The 22998-nt window shown below is 51.7% G+C and overlaps 2 protein-coding genes across 2 annotated transcripts; one reads left to right on the top strand and one right to left on the bottom strand.

Moving 5' to 3' along the window:
• Positions 1-761: 761 nt before the first annotated feature.
• Positions 762-18333, bottom strand: LOC135817178 (uroporphyrinogen-III synthase-like). The gene is made up of 8 exons (XM_065330307.1): positions 17988-18333; positions 15475-15583; positions 14748-14900; positions 13648-13725; positions 13349-13449; positions 12893-13012; positions 12527-12619; positions 762-4607 (listed from the first exon to the last, which is right to left on the bottom strand). The coding sequence occupies exons 1-8, from the start codon at positions 18066-18068 to the stop codon at positions 4470-4472; spliced, it is 873 nt and encodes a 290-aa protein (XP_065186379.1). The 5' UTR covers positions 18069-18333; the 3' UTR covers positions 762-4469.
• A 647-nt stretch (positions 18334-18980) lies between these two features.
• LOC135817177 (uncharacterized) lies at positions 18981-22677 on the top strand. The gene is made up of 2 exons (XM_065330306.1): positions 18981-19801; positions 21335-22677. The coding sequence occupies exons 1-2, from the start codon at positions 19283-19285 to the stop codon at positions 21500-21502; spliced, it is 687 nt and encodes a 228-aa protein (XP_065186378.1). The 5' UTR covers positions 18981-19282; the 3' UTR covers positions 21503-22677.
• The last annotated feature ends 321 nt before the right edge of the window (positions 22678-22998 follow it).

The following is a 22998-nucleotide window of genomic DNA, read 5'->3' as shown; positions in this document are numbered from 1 at the left end:
TTTGAAGATTTAGATCCTCTGCGATCTCCCTCGCCTCGCTGTTGACTTCATCGTAAGCATCTCGTAAGCATCGTAAGCATCGTAAGCTGTACTGCACTTTGCCTGAGCACCCATTATTATAAAATAACACAATCCCTTGGCCTGTTGTTGGCGATGCCACTCTGCTCACGCCTGCCCGTCACCAAACAACTCCCTACTTGTAGTGATCTCACTGGGCCACTGCCCGCCACCCTCCTGGCACCCCCCACACATCTGCTGTACACTGCCTCCCCATCGCCTCTTTCCGCGCTTTCATGCTCACACCTGCCTGTTGCCCGCCACCCTCCTGGCACTTCCACGGTCGCGCCTTGGCCCGCGCCAGCTTTCTCCCCATACCTCACACCAGATTTAGCGCTAAATTTGTTTATGCTTGTGGCTCTATGTGTTTATAACCAACCTGAACGTCCTCCGCTGAGTCTGCTATGTACATACATACATACATACATACATACATACATACATACATACATACATACTGAAGTACCCCGAAGGATGTACCCAGAGTGCTTGACAGTGCTCAACACCACAAAGGCAGAGCGTAATACACAACAGAACAACAAGGACAATCAAGGCTTGTTTGCTGCTACTTTAAGTTTCATGCTTACGCAATCATCAGGCAACAGGATGTTGCCTGATGATTGCGTAAGCATGAAACTTAAAGTAGCAGCAAACAAGCCTTGATTGTCCTTGTTGTTCTGTTGTGTACATACTGAAGTACATACATACATACATACATGCGCAGATTGAGTACATACATACATACATACATACATACATGCATGCATGCATACATACATGCATACATACGTACAGTACACACATCTTGATCTTGATCCTACTGCCACTAGGCACTACGCAGTCCCCGAAGGGACAGGCACTGGTCACGCTGCTGCATCGGTGGCGTGTCCGGCCGCTAGCCGAGGGGAAGGTCCGGTGACATACATACATACACGCACACACACATGATACACTTGAACAGACACATATACTGCGTTCTGGCATGATGAACCTGAGCAGCACACACCACAGTTGCACTGCTCACAGGCAGGTGGTGGCAGTACATGCCACATGCAAAGCACAGCACTGGTAGCAGTACTTTATACCAGGCGTGGGCCATCCCCCATATCCCCTGTACATAGGTGCCACCATTTTTCTTTGTTTCAATAAAATGAATCGCCATAAAAAATTAAAAAATTAAAAATAAAAAGTTGAAACTGGTAGCAGTACGAGCTGGTAGAGCCATGCGAGGCTTGCTTGATAGGCTAACGTGGCAGCGTGTCCTCCGCCTTGAAACATGCTGCCATAGTCAAACATGCTAGTGCAGTATCACCGCTGTAGTAAGGTGCTAACTAAAACACAAACTGCACGTGCAGCACCGCGTGTACCAGTCACTCGGGACCTGCAGAGCAAGATAAGCAAGGCTTGATGGTAGCACAGCCAACACTGTACAGACTGGACAGAGTTTAAATCCGCAACTTGTCATGTTGATATGTATCACCAGTTGGCCTGGTGGCCTAACCACTACATAATCTGATGCAGGCAATACGTTGTACAGCGCAGTCATATGACTAGTGACATTACCACTCTGTTAGATCCGACACTAGCGGGGCATCCTACTCAGTCATGCAAGGCAGACCACAGCTGTAGTGTTCCAGTGCACACGAGTACATGTATCTTACTGTGTTGCAAGACGGTAGCACTGTACAGCTTTCCATCCATGCATGCCCTGCTGCACAGCAATGACTTTTCATCCATACATATTGCACAGAAATGGCCGCTTTCCAGTTTCCACCTCCGGCAGTAACACAGAGGGGACTTTCCCTCATCCTCAGCTGCTTCTTCTTACAAAGTGCTGTTCTTCCATAGCCACTTGAAACATAGGGCTGACCTTTCCATCTGCAGTTGTAGTAGTACAGCCATAGATCTCAATCGACAACTGGAACATGTCGCAGGTCCATTAGCAGTGTTTTTCCTCTGCCGTAGCTCAAGTGTAACTGCCACAGTTGTTACGCAGCAATGGCTTTCCATCAACAGTCGTTATACAGCAAAGCCTCTCCATCAACAGTCGTTACACAGCAGAGCCTCTCCATCAACAGTCGTGACACAGCAAAGGCTTTCCATCAATAGTCGTGACACAGCAATGGCTTTCCATCAACAGCCGTGACACAGCAATGGCTTTCCATCAACAGTCGTGACACAGCAATGGCTTTCCATCAACAGTCGTGACACAGCAATGGTTTTCCATCAACAGTCGTGACACAGCAATGGCTTTCCATCAACAGTCGTTATACAGCAAAGCCTCTCCATCAACAGTCGTTACACAGCAGAGCCTCTCCATCAACAGTCGTGACACAGCAAAGGCTTTCCATCAATAGTCGTGACACAGCAATGGCTTTCCATCAACAGCCGTGACACAGCAATGGCTTTCCATCAACAGTCGTGACACAGCAATGGCTTTCCATCAACAGTCGTGACACAGCAATGGCTTTCCATCAACAGTCGTGACACAGCAATGGCTTTCCATCAACAGTCGTTATACAGCAAAGCCTCTCCATCAACAGTCGTTACACAGCAGAGCCTCTCCATCAACAGTCGTGACACAGCAAAGGCTTTCCATCAATAGTCGTGACACAGCAATGGCTTTCCATCAACAGCCGTGACACAGCAATGGCTTTCCATCAACAGTCGTGACACAGCAATGGCTTTCCATCAACAGTCGTGACACAGCAATGGCTTTCCATCAACAGTCGTTATACAGCAAAGCCTCTCCATCAACAGTCGTTACACAGCAGAGCCTCTCCATCAACAGTCGTGACACAGCAAAGGCTTTCCATCAATAGTCGTGACACAGCAATGGCTTTCCATCAACAGCCGTGACACAGCAATGGCTTTCCATCAACAGTCGTGACACAGCAATGGCTTTCCATCAACAGTCGTGACACAGCAATGGCTTTCCATCAACAGTCGTGACACAGCAATGGCTTTCCATCAACAGTCGTTATACAGCAAAGCCTCTCCATCAACAGTCGTTACACAGCAGAGCCTCTCCATCAACAGTCGTGACACAGCAAAGGCCTTCCATCAATAGTCGTGACACAGCAATGGCTTTCCATCAACAGCCGTGACACAGCAATGGCTTTCCATCAACAGTCGTGACACAGCAATGGCTTTCCATCAACAGTCGTGACACAGCAATGGCTTTCCATCAACAGTCGTGACACAGCAATGGCTTTCCATCAACAGTCGTTATACAGCAAAGCCTCTCCATCAACAGTCGTGACACAGCAAAGACTTTCCATCAACAGTCGTGACACAGCAATGGCTTTCCATCAACAGTCGTGACACAGCAATGGCTTTCCATCAACAGTCGTGACACAGCAATGGCTTTCCATCAACAGTCGTGATACAGCAAAGGCTTTCCATCAACAGTTGTGAGTCTTGTGACACAGCAAAGGCTTTCCATCAACAGTCGTGATACAGCAAAGGCTTTCCATCAACAGTCGTGACACAGCAATGGCTTTCCAACAACAGTCGTGATACAGCAAAGGCTTTCCATCAACAGTCGTGACACAGCAATGGCTTTCCATCAACAGTCGTGATACAGCAAAGGCTTTCCATCAACAGTCGTGACACAGCAATGGCTTTCCATCAACAGTCGTGGTACAGCAAAGGCTTTCCATCAACAGTCGTGACACAGCAATGGCTTTCCATCAACAGCCGTGACACAGCAAAGGCTTTCCATCAACAGTCGTGAGACAGCAAAGGCTTTCCATCAACAGTCGTGACACAGCAATGGCTTTCCATCAACAGTCGTGACACAGCAATGGCTTTCCATCAACAGTCGTGATACAGCAAAGGCTTTCCATCAACAGTCGTGACACAGCAATGGCTTTCCATCAACAGTCGTGACACAGCAAAGGCTTTCCATCAACAGTCGTTACACAGCAATGGCTTTCCATCAACAGTCGTGATGCAGCAAAGGCTTTCCATCAACAGCCGTGATACAGCGATACAGGAGTTGTTACATCACAAAGACGTTCCATCAACAGTCGTGACACAGCAAAGACGTTCCATCAACGGTCGCGACACCGCGATATGGCAGTCAAACCACAGCAATGGATGTGTTTCATACAGCGCTGTAGTGAAAGTGGTGTTCCATTCAGAGCCGTGACATATCGGCGCTCTTGCCGTCCTCAATCGTTAAAGGCAACACGGACTTTCCCACGCGCAGCTACTATTACACAAAAACAACACTACTCTTTGTCATGACATGACATGACAATGGCCTTTTACTCAGTAGTTGCATCACAACGAAACTTTCTTCATCTACAGTGCCAACACATCGGATGTCACGAGGGCAGCAGACACTGCACCAGCAGCGGGGGTACCTGTGTGTGCACCAGCAGCGGGGGTACCTGTGTGTGTGTTAGTTAGGATGGGGTGCTGCATGTACTTGCAGCAGCAATAGCTTCCAGTAGGTTGTCTGCAGAGGGTTTCTTAGCCACTGCGTGCACTGTCACGCCATGTTGCAGCAGAGCATCGGCCGTTGTCTTCCCGATGGCGGCCACCTGATTGGTGCACGCACAATACACGACACATACCCACACACACGCACACGCACATGCCCACGTACATGTACACACATGCATGTACACACATACACACGTACACACATACACACATACACACGTACACACACACAGCTTTCGTCCCAGTGCCAGCTTTCGGATCACGTTTCTTTCCGCTTGTCTTTGCCCTTTTCTCGCTTCGCTAGGAACTACAGTATCTTGTTGTTTGTTATCTGCTTCACTCGGGATGCTGTACGGGAATCCTTGTGCACGCATGGTCATGTATACCTGGTATACTGGTTTCCTGCATTCATGTCTGGAGTAGTCTGACTGTCATGTTCATTGTCGTGCTGTGTTACCATGGTTACGGTCACGCGAGTCGGCATCTTAGTGCACGACAATGCTGTCTGCTTACGCTCTCTTTGTATGCATTCATGTCAGGCGATAGAGCGGCCCTCATTTGCATGCTTCGACGGGTCCGGGTCTCTGGTTTCACAGGTGCCCTGCTCGGCCTGCTGTGCCTTTATGTTGCCCTGCTGTATATTATACCATGGTGCTTTTCCTTTCGGCTAGTCTTCAGTAGTCTTCTTCTTTAGTAGTTAGTTCGTTGGAAACACAATAACAACAGAAGTTTGCAATGCGAGTCGAGCCTGAAGTGAGCCTGAAGAATACAGTCTAGAAATAGTAGAATCCAGTAAAGCGAGCCAGACAGAGAGCTGGCCATAAACTGGTCCTTCGAGCCGGATCACGGCCAGCAGAAAGTCTCGGTTTCCGTTGCCTGTCATGGAGTTCCCACGAAGGAGTAGCAGGAGAACCCTAGGTAAGATGCCCAAGCGGTTCCTCTCCGATGGGGAGCAGGCCCAAGAGCCGAGGCGGTCGGGACGCAGGAGCGGCGGCAGGACGTCCGCGAGCGAGAGCCTTGAAGTCGGGGGCGTTGAACTTGAAGCTGCGATATTGCGTAGGAACAAGGAGGCAGAACTGGAGACTGCACGGCGGATCGCCGCTCTGAAGCAGCGGGAGATCGACCTCCAAATCGACCTGGCGGAAAAGGAGCTCGAAGTCGAGCAGGCGAGGGCGGCGGAGGAGTTGGCCAGCGCGAGCAGTGCCAGGGCAGCGCGAAGTTCTGCTGTGGATACCTCGAGTTCAGAGCCAGAGAGCTCAGAGCTAGAGAGCGAGGATGTCGATGGTGGGAGCTGGCCACGCGGCGTGGGAAGTCGTCGTGCGCGATCGGACGCGGAGGCCAAGCGCAGGCTGGCCAACCACTTCAGTCGAAGTGCCTTCAGCGACGCAGGTGCTGGCGCAGTGGCTCATCGCAGGCCCCGGGTTAGAACAGGGGTCTGGGTCACAGCCCGCACAGCAGCCCATGCAGCCGAACATGCAACAGCCAGTGCAGCCTGCAGTGCAACCCAACACCTCAGCTCCAGTGCCGAGAGCAAGCCTGCTCAAGTATCGACCTGCTCCAACCCCAGCCCCACGTGCGAAGCCCAGACGTCTACCAGCTAAGCCAGTCCCGTCAGTGCCTTTGCGACTTGGTCCAGTCCAGCAGGCCTTCAAGCCCAAGGGAGCGGGACCCAGCCCACCACCTAAGCCAGTCCCGCCAGTGCCTTTGCGACTCCGTCCAGTCCAGCAGGCCTTCAAGCCCAAGGAAGCGGGACTCAACCCTGCAGCGGAACCCTACTTCCCGCCCACCAGGGCGACCGACCCAGCAGTCGATTGGGCAGACGGAGCGGCTATGTTCCAGATGGGAGTCTGCAGGTCCCTGAAGCCACTGGACCTGCCAAAGTTCGATGGCAAGATGCTGTCCTATGTGAAGTGGCGTCAGCGGTTTCTCCGTCTAGTACACGAGAACCCGCTCTTGTCAGAGGACTATAAGCTCGCGCACTTGCGGGAGGCACTGGCGGACGGAGCGGCCGAAGACTTGATCGCGGACGTGCTAGACGGCCCGGGCGCCTACTCCGCCATCATGGAGGAGCTGGATCGGTGGTACGGGGGCACAGACCGTAGCCTCGAACAGCAGGAACGCGAGCTCATGAGTTGGCCGCGAATCAACACGGAGCGCGAGCTGGATGAGCTGAAGACGCTGGCCGTCAAGCTGAGGAACACGCTGTTGAACCTGCGGGTGGCCAGGATAGCGCCCGGGCGAGAGCTGTATCTCTCAGTGACGCAGAAGGTGCCGCGTTCGGTCCTTTCAGCTTACTTTGAGAAGCAGGACGACACCCAGTGTGACATTGACACATTTGCCGCGTTCCTGCTCAAGCGCGTTCACAAGCTCACAAGGGTGAACGAACGGATCGCGGCTTCGGAGCCAACCAGTGCACGGCGAGTCGTGCAGTCCCAGAAGCCATGCCCACCCAGCGTCGCGCCCAAGCGTCCGCCACGGTCAGGAGACTTCACCTTCGCGGTCGGTCCAGACCAGTGCGCAAGCTGCAAGGGCACGCATCACCTGAGCGCGTGCCCGAGGTTCAAATCTCTGACGGTTCAGCAGCGATGGGAATTTGTGCGCGCCGGCAAGGACATCTGCAGCTGCTGCCTGTCGCCTGGCCATTGGTCCACGGCATGCAAGATGAGCTGTGGCGCCTGTCAACGACGACACCACGCACTGCTGCACTCCAACAGGCCAAAGCGAGATGCGCCCGGTGGCACCAAGCCGACCAAGCCAGCACCAGCGGAGAGACACGGTCGTCACACGGCTCACGTCACAGTTGACGCTTCAACCGAGTCGTGTACGGAGGCACACACCACACACGTGACGTCTGCTCTCGACACCGCCATGGCAACAGCTGAGCGGCGTGAGGAGGACAAACCGCCCGAAGCATTGCCGCTGTCGTTCATGACGGTACCTGTTGTCCTCAGCCACAACGGCAGGAGGGTGCAAGGCACTGCGCTGCTGGACCCTGCGTCGTCCACCAGCTACATCAGGCAGCAGACCGCTTCTGCCATTGGCGTGTGTGGCCCACGAAAGCAGCTGACGGCGTCCGTCCTGGGCGGCGGGCAAGTGACCGGTACGTACGAGCACGTCACCGTCGCGGTCGACAAAGCTGACGGCTCGATATCGGAGTTCCGCGCCTGGGCGCTGCCAACAGTGTGCCCGAGCGTGCAGCCGGTGGACTGGAGCCAGAGCAAGCAGAGCTGGGAGCATCTCCGCGACATCCCGTTCCCCTCAGTGGAGGGGCGGATCGACGTGCTGATCGGTCTCAACGCCATCGAGCTGCACACCGTACGGCAGGAAGCCACTACAGCGCAGCCTAACCACCCGATTGCCCGACTCACCCCACTGGGCTGGGTGTGTTTGAGCCCAGGAAGAGCAGATTTGGCCCCTGCCAGCTTCTCAGCAGTCGTCACGCCTACATCAGAAGATCTGAGCCTCGAGACGCTCGTCCGAAACCATCTCGGCATGGAGTCAGCCGGCGCACGGCCGCCTTGCTACGACGCTATGCCATCTGCTGAGGACAGCCAGGTGGAGGAGCGCACCAACGCAACGGCCCGGTTCGTCGATGGAAGGGTGGAGTTGGGCATTCCGTGGGTTGATCCCGAACCCAACATCTCCTCCAACCGGCCGCAAGCCGCGCAACGACTGCGCAGCCTGGAACGCTCACTGAACAGCCGCCCGAGAGTACAACAGCAGTACCACGACGTTATGCAGAGCCATCTCGACAAGGGGTACATCCGTGAAGTGCCCAGCAGGGAGGTGGACGCCGATGGTGCTCAGCAATGGTTCCTGCCGCACTTTCCGGTCGTCCGCAACGACAAGGAGACGACCAAGGTGCGGATCGTGTTCGACGCCGCGGCCAAGTGGGACGGGCGATCGATTAATGATGAAATGTTCAGCGGCCCGGCACTTCAGACCGACATTGTCAAGGTACTGATCCGGTTCTGTGCCGAGCCTGTAGCACTTGTAGCTGACATCTCGAAGATGTTTCTCCAAGTGGCTCTCAGGGAAGAGGACCGCAAATACCACCGGTTTCTCTGGCGCTTCGACGACAACCAGCCGCGGGTGTATGAGTTTCAGCGTGTGGTGTTCGGCATCAAGGCCTCGCCTTACCTGGCGGGCAAGGCAGTCCAGGAGGTACTGCGCAGATTCGGCCCGCAATACTCAGCCGCAATTACCGACGCTCTGGAGCGGAGCCGCTATGTCGACGACTTGCTGACATCGCGCCCATCGGTGGCCGACGCAGTGGAGAGCCGCGTCCAGTTCCAGGACATCCTGTCGCGCGGCGGGTTTCACCTGCGCAAGTGGCTGTCCACCAGCGCGGAAGTCCTGCAGAGCATACCAGCTGCTGATCGAGCCGCATCCGCTACACTCAATGTCGGTGAGCATATCCACTGCACTCTGCCTACTACGAAGACGCTGGGAGTCACCTGGTCAGCGGATAAAGACGTCTTCAGCTTTCATTTCAAGCGACCAGAGTTCACCAAGCTGACACGGCGCTCCGTCCTCAGCGGCCTGGCGTCGGCGTTCGATCCTCGTGGGCAAATTGCGCCGTTCACAATCCGTGCCCGCGTGCTGCTGCAGGACACTTGGTTGCTGGACCAGGCGTGGGACGACGAGCTTCCTCCCACACACGCCAGAAAGTGGAGGGAGTGGTTTGACGAGCTGCCCGACCTGGCCGCCATCAACGCGCCACGCAGTTTCAAGGCGGCTACAGAGTCCATCCTCTCCGTCCACACGTTCACGGATGCGTCTGACCGTGCCATCGCTGCGGCGACCTACATCCGCGCAGAGGATGCAGCCGGCAACGTGCGGGTGACGCTCGCCATGGCCAAGGCCAAGACAGCCCCGGCTCGTCGGCAGACCATCCCCCAGCTGGAGCTTCGCGGCGCCGTCTTGGGTCTGCGGACCAGCAGCGAAGTTGGCAACGCTCTGGACATCCCGGTCGCCGAGCACACGTTCTGGACGGACTCCATGAACGTGTTGGGGTGGATCCGCTCGCACAGCCGCAGGTTCAAGGTCGACATCGGCAACCGCGTCTCAGAGCTACAGAACGCCACGAAGCCCTCCCAGTGGAGGCACGTACCCGGCAAGCAGAACCCCGCCGACAAGGGTACCCGTGGGCTACCAGCGAAGGAGTTGGCGGAGGACCGGGTGTGGTGGCACGGACCCGCGTTCCTGTCGCAGCAACCAGACGTATGGCCGCCTGAGAAGTCAGCGTCCACAGAAGGTCTGCCAGGCGTCATCCAGCGGGAGACCACGTTCGCGCTTGCCGTCACGCCAACCACTCGCCTCCAGGCGTCCAGATACCGCACCTGGGAGCAGCTGCTCAGGGTGACTGCGTGGTGCTACCGGTTTGTCAGCCGATGCCGTCGCAAGCCGCGCGTCGGCATGAAGGGGGAGGATACCAGCAGCGATCAAGACGTCACCGTTGCAGTGTCGACTTCGCGAGCAGCCAACCCGAACTACCCTACTGTCAACGTGCCAGAGCTGACGGCGGGTGAGGTAGGCCGCGCTGAGAGGCACTGGATACGACAGGCGCAGAAGGACGCGTACGGCCCAACCCTGGAGCGCCTGGCCGCCGGAAAGCCAATGCAGGCTAGCGACCCGCTGGCGGCGCTAACCCCGACGCTAGATCAACATGCTGAACCGCTGATGGTGGTCGGAGGCCGTTTGAAGGCTGCGAAACACTTGCCATATCGTGTACGCTTACCGATCATCCTGCCTCAGAAGCACGTTGTCACGCGGCTGCTGATCGAGAAGGAGGACCGGAGGTGCCGCCACAGCGTGGGACCTCAGCATCTGCTGTCCAACCTGAGGGAGAGGTTCTGGATAGTAAACGGTGCATCAGCAGTCAAGACGGCACGCCAGTCGTGCGTTCCGTGTCGGAAGAACTGGGGTGTACCGGCGGCGCAGATCATGGGCGCTCTGCCGGACTTTCGGACTGCCGGGTCTCTCCGACCATTCTCGCACTGCGGCATCGACTTTGCCGGGCCGTTCCAGACTAAGCAAGGACGAGGCAGAACCCGAGCGAAGCGCTACCTCTGTCTCATGACGTGCCTGGAAACCCGTGCCTGCCATCTGGAGCTCACCTACTCCATGGATACCGGGGGGTTCCTCATGGCGTTCAACCGGTTTGTTAAGCGGCGCGGCACGCCAAGCATCATCGTCACCGATAACGGCTCCAACTTCGTCGCGGCTGAGCGGGAGTTACGAGAAGCCGTGGAGCAGCTCGATCGCGCAGAGATCGCGCGCAGTCTCGCTGATCGACACATCCGGTGGAGGTTCAACCCGCCCAGAGCACCGCATTTTGGAGGTGTCTTCGAAGCTATGATTAAGGCAGCGAAGCGCGCTCTGAGATCCGCACTGGCCACCGCTGAGCTCACTGATGAGGAGCTACACACCGCCATCGTCGCCGCAGAGGACCTCATCAACTCCCGTCCGCTGACAACAGTCAGTGCCGACGCCGCCGACCTCGAGCCGCTGACTCCGCAGCATTTCCTTGCAGGACGCTGCGACCCACCTCTGCCGTTGGAAGAGAAACTGAACGCCACAGAGCAAGTCCAACCCAGAGATCGCTTCGCCGTCGTGCAGCGCACAGTGAAGGAGGTCTGGAGGAGATGGCTCCTGGAGTTCGTCCCACTGCTGAACCAGCGCAGGAAGTGGCGCAAGACGCAGAAGAACATCGCTGTCGATGAGGTGGTGCTGTGTATCGAGCCCGACACACCCCGGGGCAGTTGGCCACTGGGCAGGGTGAGGCGTGTCTTCCCCGGACCAGACAGTTGCGTCAGGGTGGTGGATGTTGAGATCCGGGGCAAGATCTACCGGCGAGCCATCCAACGCCTCATTCCGCTCCCCGTGGAGTGAGGCGACGCCCGGTCGAGACAGACAGTTAGCTGCGCTGTTCTGTTAGTTAGAGTGCTGGTGCTCTGACACTGGTGTGCTGTCTCTAGTCTTTTCTGATGTTTCTGATGTTTTTCTCTTGTGGTTGTCCGTCTGCACTTTCCATATGCTGCCTTCCTGTGCACTCATTCTTGCTGCTGCACTGCCTTGCTCATGTACTCACTCATATGCCATTTCGTGAGTGAAGGGGGAGATGTGCACGCATGGTCATGTATACTGGTTTCCTGCATTCATGTCTGGAGTAGTCTGACTGTCATGTTCATTGTCGTGCTGTGTTACGGTCACGCGAGTCGGCATCTTAGTGCACGACAATGCTGTCTGCTTACGCTCTCTTTGTATGCATTCATGTCAGGCGATAGAGCGGCCCTCATTTGCATGCTTCGACGGGTCCGGGTCTCTGGTTTCACAGGTGCCCTGCTCGGCCTGCTGTGCCTTTATGTTGCCCTGCTGTATATTATACCATGGTGCTTTTCCTTTCGGCTAGTCTTCAGTAGTCTTCTTCTTTAGTAGTTAGTTCGTTGGAAACACAATAACAACAGAAGTTTGCAATGCGAGTCGAGCCTGAAGTGAGCCTGAAGAATACAGTCTAGAAATAGTAGAATCCAGTAAAGCGAGCCAGACAGAGAGCTGGCCAATCCTCAATCATAGTGCATGCAATGCTCACATCCCACAACGACTCTTGCCTTCCAGTTTCGTTCTCCACGAACAAAACAAGCTCCACGAGCTCCGCGTACCTGTTGGTGTTGGTTGAATGGCCAACTTATCTGCGGTATCTACCAAACACAACGCATACATTGAAGTGCTCTCTACACGACTTCAACAATCTGATCCATGTTTGCCACCTGCTTTCAAAACTTTTCTCCGTACACTCCTGCAATACCTCGAGATCTCGACATGCAAGGGCTCACGACCATACATGCATGCTGCATGTATGGCCAGAAAGCCCTTCTGCTATAGGGAACTGACTGGCTACAGGGACTAGGCCCCTCGCGGACACAGGTCCCTCCACTATACAATACAAGCATACAGTGAAGACCGTCCAGGTCAACAGCCACACAAGAATACAAAGGTGACTGGAGCCACTCACTCTGACATGGGCCACACCACTCAGCTGTGACAGTAGCGACGCATAGCTAAACTCAACTCCAGATGGGCTGAAGAATACAAGCCATGTCCAACCCTAGAAAAGGGAGAATACAGATCGACAGAAAGGGCTTAGTGCCACCAGTGCCACACATTTCAGGATTCTAACCAGGAAAAAATAGTAGGAGGTGGGGGGGGGGGGGTCAAGGGAAACAAACAACAGGAGAGAGAGAGAGAGAGAGAGAGAGAGAGAGAGAGAGAGGGGGGGGGGGGGAGAGAGAGAGAGAGAGAGAGAGAGAGAGAGAGAGAGAGAGAGAGAGAGCATGTGTACCGGTATGTTAATTACTAGAAAGTCGCAAGGCAGCCTTACCTCGGCACCAGGCTCTGGCATGGACCCGGTGAGCTCAGCAGTGATCTCTCGACCGCGTGTAGTCAGCGTTAGAGCCGCGGTTGTCCGATAGCAAACTATCTCATGCACCCGATGAGATGCCTAAACATGGGGTGATACAGTGGACACAACAACCAACAAGACGTTTATCTTCCATACAGGCTATGTTGATAAAACTCTGAGCAACAACATACATGTACTTCAGCCTTGTTCCAGTGCTAACTTGTGTTGAAGTTTAACTTTTAAAATTCAACGTAGGCCATGCATACCAACACACCAGTGCAGACCATTCCCAGCGTTTGCTGACTTGCTGCGCAGCGCATGCTGTGACTTTTCATGTTGTTCCATTTTTTTTTAAATATAAAGCTTGAATGTTTTGTGAACTATAAAAATGTTAACATGCACACCACAGGCACCAAACTCTTAGCAAATACTCACCGCCCGTAGCTTGTCTGGCAGAGTGTCGCGGCGCAAATCTCCGCAGAGAAAGAGGAATGGAAGGTCGCCACCGCCATGAGTGCAGCCATCCCGAGACAACTCTGCCCAATCAAACACACACACACACACGCGCGCGCGCGGGCAAGAACACAACAAGGAGTAGCCGGCCAGCCGTACAAACGCAGTGCACTCTACTGCCAGGGGTCGTAGCTGCACTGACTAACATTACTATGAGTTGGGATCACACAGAGACGGGCAGTTACTAACATAGTTGCCATGGTTATAAAAGAACAGTGTACCTGTAAGCAGCTGATCCGCAAGCTGCTCAGCATTTCCAGCATCCTTGAAGTGACTTGTCAGAGCAAGTTGCTCGGTAGCTAGAGACAACACGCACGTATGCAACATGGAAGCATTAGTCATCGCATTCGGTGTACGAGATAGCCATCGCGGTGCGTCATCGCACATCTTACATCAGAGAGGCTCTGCAAAGCGACAGTTTGCGCTAGTTTTGCAAGCTGTCTGAAAGCACGAAACACTGTGCGGCCATGTGCAGTTCTGAACTGGCCTGGCACGCGAAATGAACATTTGCATGTACTTTTACACCTCCATGCAGAGCCATACTCGTACAGTATATAAAATGGCTACACATCCATGTCACTTGACTCAATTTGTGTAGAAAGTGATCATGGCACATGGAAACTTGGACAGTGGAGCCAACATGGCTGACGTCATGTGACCTATAGATGCAGGAGTTGAGTGGAGTTGGAATCAACATGGCTGATCCGTATGGTCATGTGATAGATGTGAAACCACTCTAGTCTCTACCTAGTACTAAGGTGATCGACTGCAGCATAAGGTCGTTACCCTGCACACCAACTTTAGCGTGCGAAGTTTCACATTATTTTCTGTAGCTACTGACAGAAATATTTATGACACCTCATGTTCGCGTTGCACAGCCACTTCCCGCCGCTTATCTGCATCAACGATGATCTAATCCCGGAATTTCGCGGTGACAGAGACACCCATGCAGAAAAGGTCACAAGCTGGACACACTGGGTTTCATTCACAAACTGGACACACTAGGTTTCATGTACTCTTGCTGTGATCTGGCAGATCACGTACACGCACATGTGCTCAACACTGCAGCGCCACACTGACACACACACGCACACACACTGACACACACACACACACACACACACACACACACACACACTGACACACACACACACACACACACACACACACACACACACACACACACACACACACACACACACTGACACACACACACACTGACACACACACACACTGACACACACACACACACTGACACACACACACACACGCACATGTGCACATGCTGAACGCAACACCACCATAAAGCCACACAACTGACCAGCAAGACTCGTGGCCGCACCGACCGAGCACACCAAACGCTCATTCCACTCGGGAGCGATTGTCTCTCCGAAGGCCTGCGCCGCGGACCCATCCGCTGGAATGCACGATGCGGCAGCTGCTTCGACAGCACGCTGGCTAGTCAACAATAGACCTGCGTGGTACAGGGCACATCAAACTGTACTCGTAGGTCAGGCAATTCACCGAGGTTCTACTTACGGGCCGTCCGTAATTATCGATCTTTTTCACGAAGAGAAAAGGTTTCGTTTATGCGTGGGTGGGTTGAGGAGAGTTTCGTTTTGAAAAATATCGATAGCTGAAACATGAATCTATTCTGGCTGTCAAGTCAATATATTTTTCGTTGAAGGGGGTGGGCGGGTGGGTGGGTGGGGGTCATAATTAAACTGTTTTGTTCCATGAAAATTATCGAGAATTGCCGGATGGCCCCTTAGACAGTACACACTGCATGGATACGGGCACATGCACAAACTTAAGATCAACCTAGGGTGGTTCAACATAACCACAGTTTATAAGTTGACCGGGCTTGGCTACTTTTCTGTTTCTACAAAAGTTATGACCATGATACATGCTACATGCTACATGTACTGGAAGATATTATGCCTTGATCTGGTGACTGCATAGCAGGGAGTACTAAAAAACAAGGGAGTGCTTTTTAGTTCTCCCTTGTTTTTAGCACTCCCTGCTGCGTAGCTACCTTGTGGACTTACCGCGGTAGTTGCCGGGATGTGAGAGAGCTTCATGCACTTCCGGTTGACAGCAAAACTCAAACGACAGAGTCGGCACCACCTCGGGGTCAAAGCCTGATTCCGATAGCAGCTGTACATGTGTGTATGTGTAGAAAAGGGCACACCACAAACACAAGATACACACATGTTTAAAACACAAGATGACGGATAGTGGAACATGCAGAGAAGAGACTACGGCCCATCTGACTATCAGCCTTGGATACATGCGTGGTCAAACGACGATCAACCATGGACGTGGGCAAAATGGCCGCAAGTACGATTATCGTGGCTACTTTTCTGGTGCATGCGATACTTGGAATGGTGCTCTACGCAAATACCGATCTCCTGACAAACAGGCAATGATGACAGCGTTGTCATGGGAACTGAACAGCTCACACACGTACACGAGAGTGGCTGTCGTGATGGTAACCGCGGGCTGCCAGCCATGTGAACGGTTAAAACAGCTGGAAATTTCCTGCCCATATGAGTACACAAAAAGTCCTCAAGTAAAATATGGGCCGGTTGCGAGCAAGATCGTGTGAGATAGGTGCTAAAGTACAGTACCGTAGAGTACCGCCAGAGCGCCCCATCTCGCGAGAGCGCCCCACCTTGATTTTATAGCCTGAGAAAGGAAAATCGTATGGCACAGTGCAACGAAGTTTGTACGATGTAAGAATCTTTAGTGTAAGGTCACGCTTGGCAGGGTTTTGTGTGGAGCTTGTGTCCGCTCGAAAGTACGGATTGACTGCAAAACGTGCAATATGTGTACAAGGTTCATGTCGTATGACCTACAGACAGCAGACCACCTCCACAATACGACCACGAAAGGATGAGATGGTGGGGCGCTCTGGCGGTACTTTTCGGTACATGTATAGTGAGACCTGGCTGAGGCGACCACTCAATGCACAGTGAGACCTGGCTAAGGCGACCACTCAATGAACTTCACGAATGTGGTCCCCATGTACAGGCGGTTTCCTTATCCAGGGTCGTTTGACTGGAGATAACAGCCGGGCATTGGTCCTAGTTGCAGTGATCCTCTGGGACAGGTGATCGACTTATCATCAGAGTGCTCGACTTGACAGGTTGTACTGTACACTCAAAGCGCCTCTTATCCGGACACCTCAGATACGGGCACGTCTCTCCACCGGGCACCTTCAACTGGAATCCTTCTGGCAAAAAGTGCTTCGATTTTGGGGGGATTCGTATGCGCAAGTGCTTATTTGTCACTGTCAACCTTTTCATCGTTTCTATCCTGAACATGTGCAATATGTGCCAAATATACTTTGTCAAAAACTGATATGATACATGGTAGATGAGCTGTCCTGACTTAGTACAGGCAAATCTGAGATACAGGCAGTGCCCGGTCCCAAGGCACCCAGATAGGAGATGTTTGGGTGTGCATTGTAGTTTGCAATTGTCATGACCAGTTTGTTCTGCTTCGCCGTCTGATGCCGCTGCGGATACGCAGCGATGAAAATAAACAATGTGCTTGAAGTGTTGTTACGGATAGCGCATAGGACTACTGATCCGAGTACAGTCTGTATCGGCTATAGCGTACCCTTTTGATTTCCGTGATTTTATCACTATAACCGATGGATCACTATATGCGATACGATCAATTTTGATTTTTTTTTCGATCGACATGAAAGGCAAGGAAATACTTCTCAGCATGGCGTTTCGACAAATGAGCATGCTGCATAGTTGACAGTGCCCGCATTTCCATTAAAAAATTCTGTTATGTACATGTACATGTACAATCATGTATCACTATAAAAATAAGCAACGTGAAGAAAGTAAAAAATAGGGCTTTTGATGGTATTGCTACATGTATTTTAAAGTTATCACTATAGCCGATAATAATGTAGTGTGTTATGCATGTTTTCATTCTTTGTTGCCATCATAATATCTGATATATCATTACATCCGATAATATTGGTTATAGTGATATTTTTACTGGATAAAATACGTTTTGCTTTTGATATTTCGTACCAATATCACTGTAGCCGATATATTCTTATATCCGGTCACTCTATAGCCGATACAGACTGTATTCTGCAACGCCGTAGCACTGGCTGGGTGCTGCCTAGAAATCCCTACAGTAGAGTCGCGCGCCCAAGAACGTTGTTTCCAAGGGGTTAGCCTGGGACGTTCTTATTTTGTCAGCAATCTGGCTGCGTTCTTATAGCACGTTCTTAGAAACAATCTGTACTGGATCATATGTATCCCACAAGCTGCCAGAAAACCAACACCGCCGTTCTTAGCTTTAGGCTGTGGCGTTCTTAGAATTTCAGGCTGGACGTTCTTCAGCGCGCGACTCTACTGTACATCAATTTTGTAGTTTTCCGTTTTCATTTTGAGGTGTGTGGCTCAACACTGAACAGCCAGAGCTACAATAGTCATGTGAGCTATTTGATTGACCCCCAAAGTTCTATGCACCTGCATGTAATTGTTGCAGTTGGTCAACCCCTCAGAACTCTGGAATAACTCAATTATACCTTCGCATACTTGTCGATGCTACCATCCGCTGGAATCTGCTTGAACAAGATAACCCTCCGTGACAATGTGGACGATGACATCAGGAAAGACGACTTTCTGATCTGCAGACTGCTAGGGCTAGCTATCGCTACTGTGCTTGTTCTGAATGCGCATGGCCTGGATCCACTAAAATACCAAGTCTATTTTCTCGCAGCAAAGAAAAAAATCTTGAACGCATGCAATAACTAGTCATTATCTTCCTACATGTATGACATCTTCTGGCAGAGGAGATAAGAATAGGCATGATGCATGGATGTATTGCATGATGCATTGTTTGAGGCTTTAGTTACAGGGACTGGAATTATCATTGCTTCATCGATCGTAGCCTTGGGACATACCATTTACGTGTATGTTCATGTTCTGGCGCTGACTGGATTTACTGGCCAGAGATAGAAGCCTAGATGGTTCTGTCCAGCTTCGCGAAAGAGGTACCAACGCCTAGCTACTTGTAGATGGTAAGATTTCACATGATGAATTCATACTCCTTCCTTGAGTCCAATTCATTCGCGAAATGCTTGTAATTCCAATGACGCACATAGGTACAACACGACCGAAGACATGCCCGAAAAAATAATGAAACTAGTCGTGACAGACACTTCGCTGAAGATGGTTTTCGGACAGGACCGACGTCAAGAAACATGCACCATGACAGGCTACAGTACTTGCCAAACGGAGAAAGTCGAGTCGAGTTCAAGACAAGTACGAAGCACAACGGACTGCATGCAGGCTGACTGATTGTAATCATCAGGACTCAGGTTCATCTGTTCATCACCCACGCAGCTGAGCTTGGGCCGGTGCCGCTGCTAGCTGATAGGCCAATGCCCTAGTAACGTCCACGTGTCATGGAGAAATGTACCTGACAAATCGTGAACTTTGATAGAGTTGCGGGAAGAGTCTTGACTCTTGTGATATCAATCGATTTCGTGCACGTTCACGAAGCAACACCGGTTGACGAGCACAGTCTAGTCAGTGCAGTAGATCAGACTCTACGCCGCGCCAGGTCTTCCCTACTTCTTCTTCATCATCCCTAGGCCCTGCAGAATATTTGAATGACCAGTTTTTGCAGTTGGTGAGTCCTACCCACGTGGAGTCAGGACCCTGTGCAGAAGTAACTAATGTTACTTCTGACAGTTCTGTAATAACTAAAGTTACTTGTAGTTTGTGAACTGATGGACGGGAATATGTCTACCGGTATATGGATATGACCTGAGTTCTTTTGTGTGTGTGATTACTTGAATATATTTTGGAGCAGTACATGCCTCAGCCTCCGTGGATTCTTGATACCTGCCGGTCTGCCATGGCGCAAGCTCCAGACGAGAAAGTGGGCACCACTGCCGATGTTGCTCGAGAATTGATGATACTGGTGTACAAGGATCGCCTTGTTGAAGCTGGCCATGTGGACTTGCCTCCCTGCCTGAGCGCGAGCCACGTAAACGGCGGAGACAAGCACGACCAATTGGCCCGAGTAATGGTCGGGATGTGTCGGCAAGTCAGATCCCAATACGAGTCGAAGTTTGCTGACATGATTGGGCAAATGTCGTTCACTGCACGAACTGGATATGGACAGTTTCTTACGTTTGCATCAGAATTGTTCCAAGCTGGCGTAACACACGGAAAAATTGTGTCCCTGTACGTATTCTGTGCGGAGCTTGCAAACAGCTGTATGAACAACCCGGCATCGCTGGGAGCACATTATGTAGCCAGCCTTATGTCGTGGCAGTTGCGCTGTTTCAAAGAAACTGTGGACAGCTGGCTTATCAAACAGGGTGGCTGGGTGAGTTATCAACTTAGAAATCAATTACTTATTAGGAATCAAACCCACAACTAATAATTGTTATTTAATTTTATTATTTTTACATTCCTGTGCGAAAATGACAAAATGTAGCAATGTAGCACTGAGGATGGCACACTGATACACAGTACAGCCACGACCATAATGTAGTCGTAACCTTTTTTTCTATCCTCGGACCTTGATTTGGTTCTGTGTAGGTAATACCAAGAGTATATTATAACCTCCAAGAGTGTGCTACTCTGCAAATGGGGTCTCCGACGGCGAAAACTCACATTACGTGTCTCAGATACGTTCGTACTACGTACGAACGAAGGATAGCGTGCGCGCAATCCGAATATCTGCCATGATCATGCTGGGGATTTGCATACCCGCAGTGAGTTTCTGTCAGAGAGTGCTTTTTTTATTACTCCGCTGCTCGCTAAAAACAGGCTGGAAATGTACAACTGCGACACTGCACCACGTGATGTGAGTTTTCGCCGTCGGCGTACCCCATAGAAAGGGTATCAGGAGTTGCACACTCTTGGGGGGTTATGTACTCTTGGTAATACTAATAGTGGGCCTCAGCCTCAGGTGGCGTTTTCAAGGAAGACGCTAAGACCTACAAATATGAATGCGCTGCATCATACTGTTCATCGCCATCAGCACGTAGTCCCATTTCACTACACATGCCATTGGCGAATATTTCCACCAGGAAGTTTGGTCGCTTGGCACTTGAACTGTAAAAAGGCGAAGACGCCTGTCGGGAATTCCCTAGTAGAATAAGAATTAAAATTAGAGGTGAAACGGTTCGGGTAAGGAACCGGTTTTGGAACCGCCAGCTGAAAAGAATCGGCTACCCGTTCCATCCATTTTCGAACCGAAACTCGAAAAATCTCGTTCTCGTACAATTTCATGTACACGTCACTATCTTCTTCGCACATGGACTCTTCGATGTGTCTCGTTCTTGCTCGTAATAATGTTTTCTAAAAAATAATTGTCACGAACGCATTTTGTCGGTCTGGAGAAAAAGATTGCATGGAGCCGATACCCGAACCGTGGGAAACTATGCTGGCATTAGGGTACCCGAACATGAAACACATGGAACCGTTTCGCCCCTAATAAAAATATATAACCAATTAAAATTGGCACTGTTTACACTGCTGAGACCATGACTGAATCATAGCCGTCCAAAACACACTCTTAGCCCAAAGCGTCTCTTCAAAAGTCTTTGCCACTCCGAATTTTTAAGTTGGGCCTACTTCGAAGTAATTTGTGCACGTGGCTATGTGCTTGTGATATGTGCGCGAGTGTGTGTGTGTGTGTGGTGTGTGCGTGTGTGCGCGCGCGGCTGTTTTGTGTGTGTGTGTGTGCGTGTGTGTGCGTGTGTGTGTGTGTGTGTGTGTGTGTGTGTGTGTGTGTGTACTGACGTGTGTGTGTGTACTTATGTGTGGTTGTGTGCTGGGTGTAGTGCTTGCCCTGATCATTTTGTCCTGTGTGTGTTTTTCTTCTCTTTTTGCGTGCGTGTCGCTCATGCAGTCGAGCTTTGAGAAGGTGTTTGCGCCCAAAGTGGTGGGCTTGGACAACATCACGCCTGGCCACTTGCCGTGTGCCGACCCAGAGGATAGAAAGCCGGAGGTGTGGCGTTCGCGTATGGCCGGGATGGCCGTCATGACGCTGGGCCTCGCCTACGTGCTAGGTAGCTGAGATGGACCAAACATACGCCTACTGCTACTATTGTTGTTGTGTTGATGTTGCTGAGTATATGCGCGGGGAGACATCCCGCTGCCATGCCGCTTCGGCATCGGTCCTAGCAGTATTTGTCGAAACCATGCAGTGAACACCGCCTGTAAGTCATCCAGCGAGCACTTCGAGATGATCAGGGACATTGTACACCGCGGATATGTCTTGTCGCGGGCTGAGCTGCTAGCTTGTAGCCACCCACTTGTTTGCACAGTGCTGCCGTCTTAGACCAGTGTCTTGTGTGTGTGTGTGTGTGTGTGTGTGTGTGACACTGAACGAAATGCACCATCAGTCGAACTCGCTGACGTGTGAATGCGTGTGAATGCGTGTGCACAGCTGCACTTTTCTCACCCTCAAACCTTACCTGCCACCGTTAGCAGCGTATTTTCGTATATTTTTTCTTTATCTGCAGAAATATGGCTTTTCTTACTTAGCCTGGCTTCAGTGTCACCAAGAGCCAAGGCTTCTGCTTGCATACCTATTGCTTCCCCCTCCCTCCCTCCCTCCCTCTCTCTCTCTCTCTCTCTCTCTCTCTCTCTCTCTCTCTCTTTCTTTCTCTCTCTCTCTCTCTCTCTCTCTCTCTCTCTCTCTCTCTCTCTCTCTCCCCCCCCCCCCCCGTGCTTTAGCTTTTTGCTGTGACAGCATGGCCTTTGTGTGTGTGTGTGTGTGTGCGTGTGTGTGTGTGTGTCTGTGTGGACGTAGTGCGAGGAAGCCTTTCTCTTTCCAGGTTAGTCTTGTGTTTATCTAGGTTATTCGTAGTAGTGTGTGTGTGTTCAGTGTATTGTGCTGGTCAGTTTGGCACGAGTGCATGTCATTGAAAGGCATCGCTATATCCACTGCAGTGGCCTTTCCACCATCTCTCATTCAGCTAGCATCATAAAACAATTACGATAGCATGTGCCGTTCACCACCCCCTCATCATATTTATCTCATATAAGTGAGCAGTTTGCTACTTACAAAATATTCCAACTATAATCCTTACTCGAATGTCCGCCATATACGAAAGGCTCAGTTCATTACTCGATGCTGCCAGCCACATGTTGCCGTGTATTTTTTTCTGGTCTACTCTACTTCAAAGTGTATGTATGTGTATTGTGTGTCTGTGTCTGTCTCAGAATAGAATGTTGCCGTCAGAGTGATCACATCTGCTCTTTTTGTTGAGTTGCGTGTGGGTGGGTAGGCGCTTGCGTGTTCCCATACAATTGAATACCGGTATAATATATACATGACATGCCCTCGTTTGTGAGTGTGTGCGTGTGCACTCACTCACTCACTCACTCACTCACTCACTCACTCACTCACTCACTCACTCTCTCACTCACTCACTCACTCTCTCACTCACTCACTCACTCACTCACCCACACGGTTTATTCCCTGCCACTAGACTCTTATCTGGCTGTGTACTGTGACTGACATCGAAGCCATGATGTCCCAATAGATCTTTCTTGTTTGGTTGGCCC

Source organism: Sycon ciliatum, chromosome 5 (genome assembly GCF_964019385.1).
Source record: "Sycon ciliatum chromosome 5, ocSycCili1.1, whole genome shotgun sequence".
In the NCBI taxonomy this organism is placed as follows: domain Eukaryota; kingdom Metazoa; phylum Porifera; class Calcarea; order Leucosolenida; family Sycettidae; genus Sycon; species Sycon ciliatum.
The sequence above is the reverse complement of the archived record's forward strand: the minus strand, read 5'-3'. Positions and strand labels throughout refer to the sequence as shown.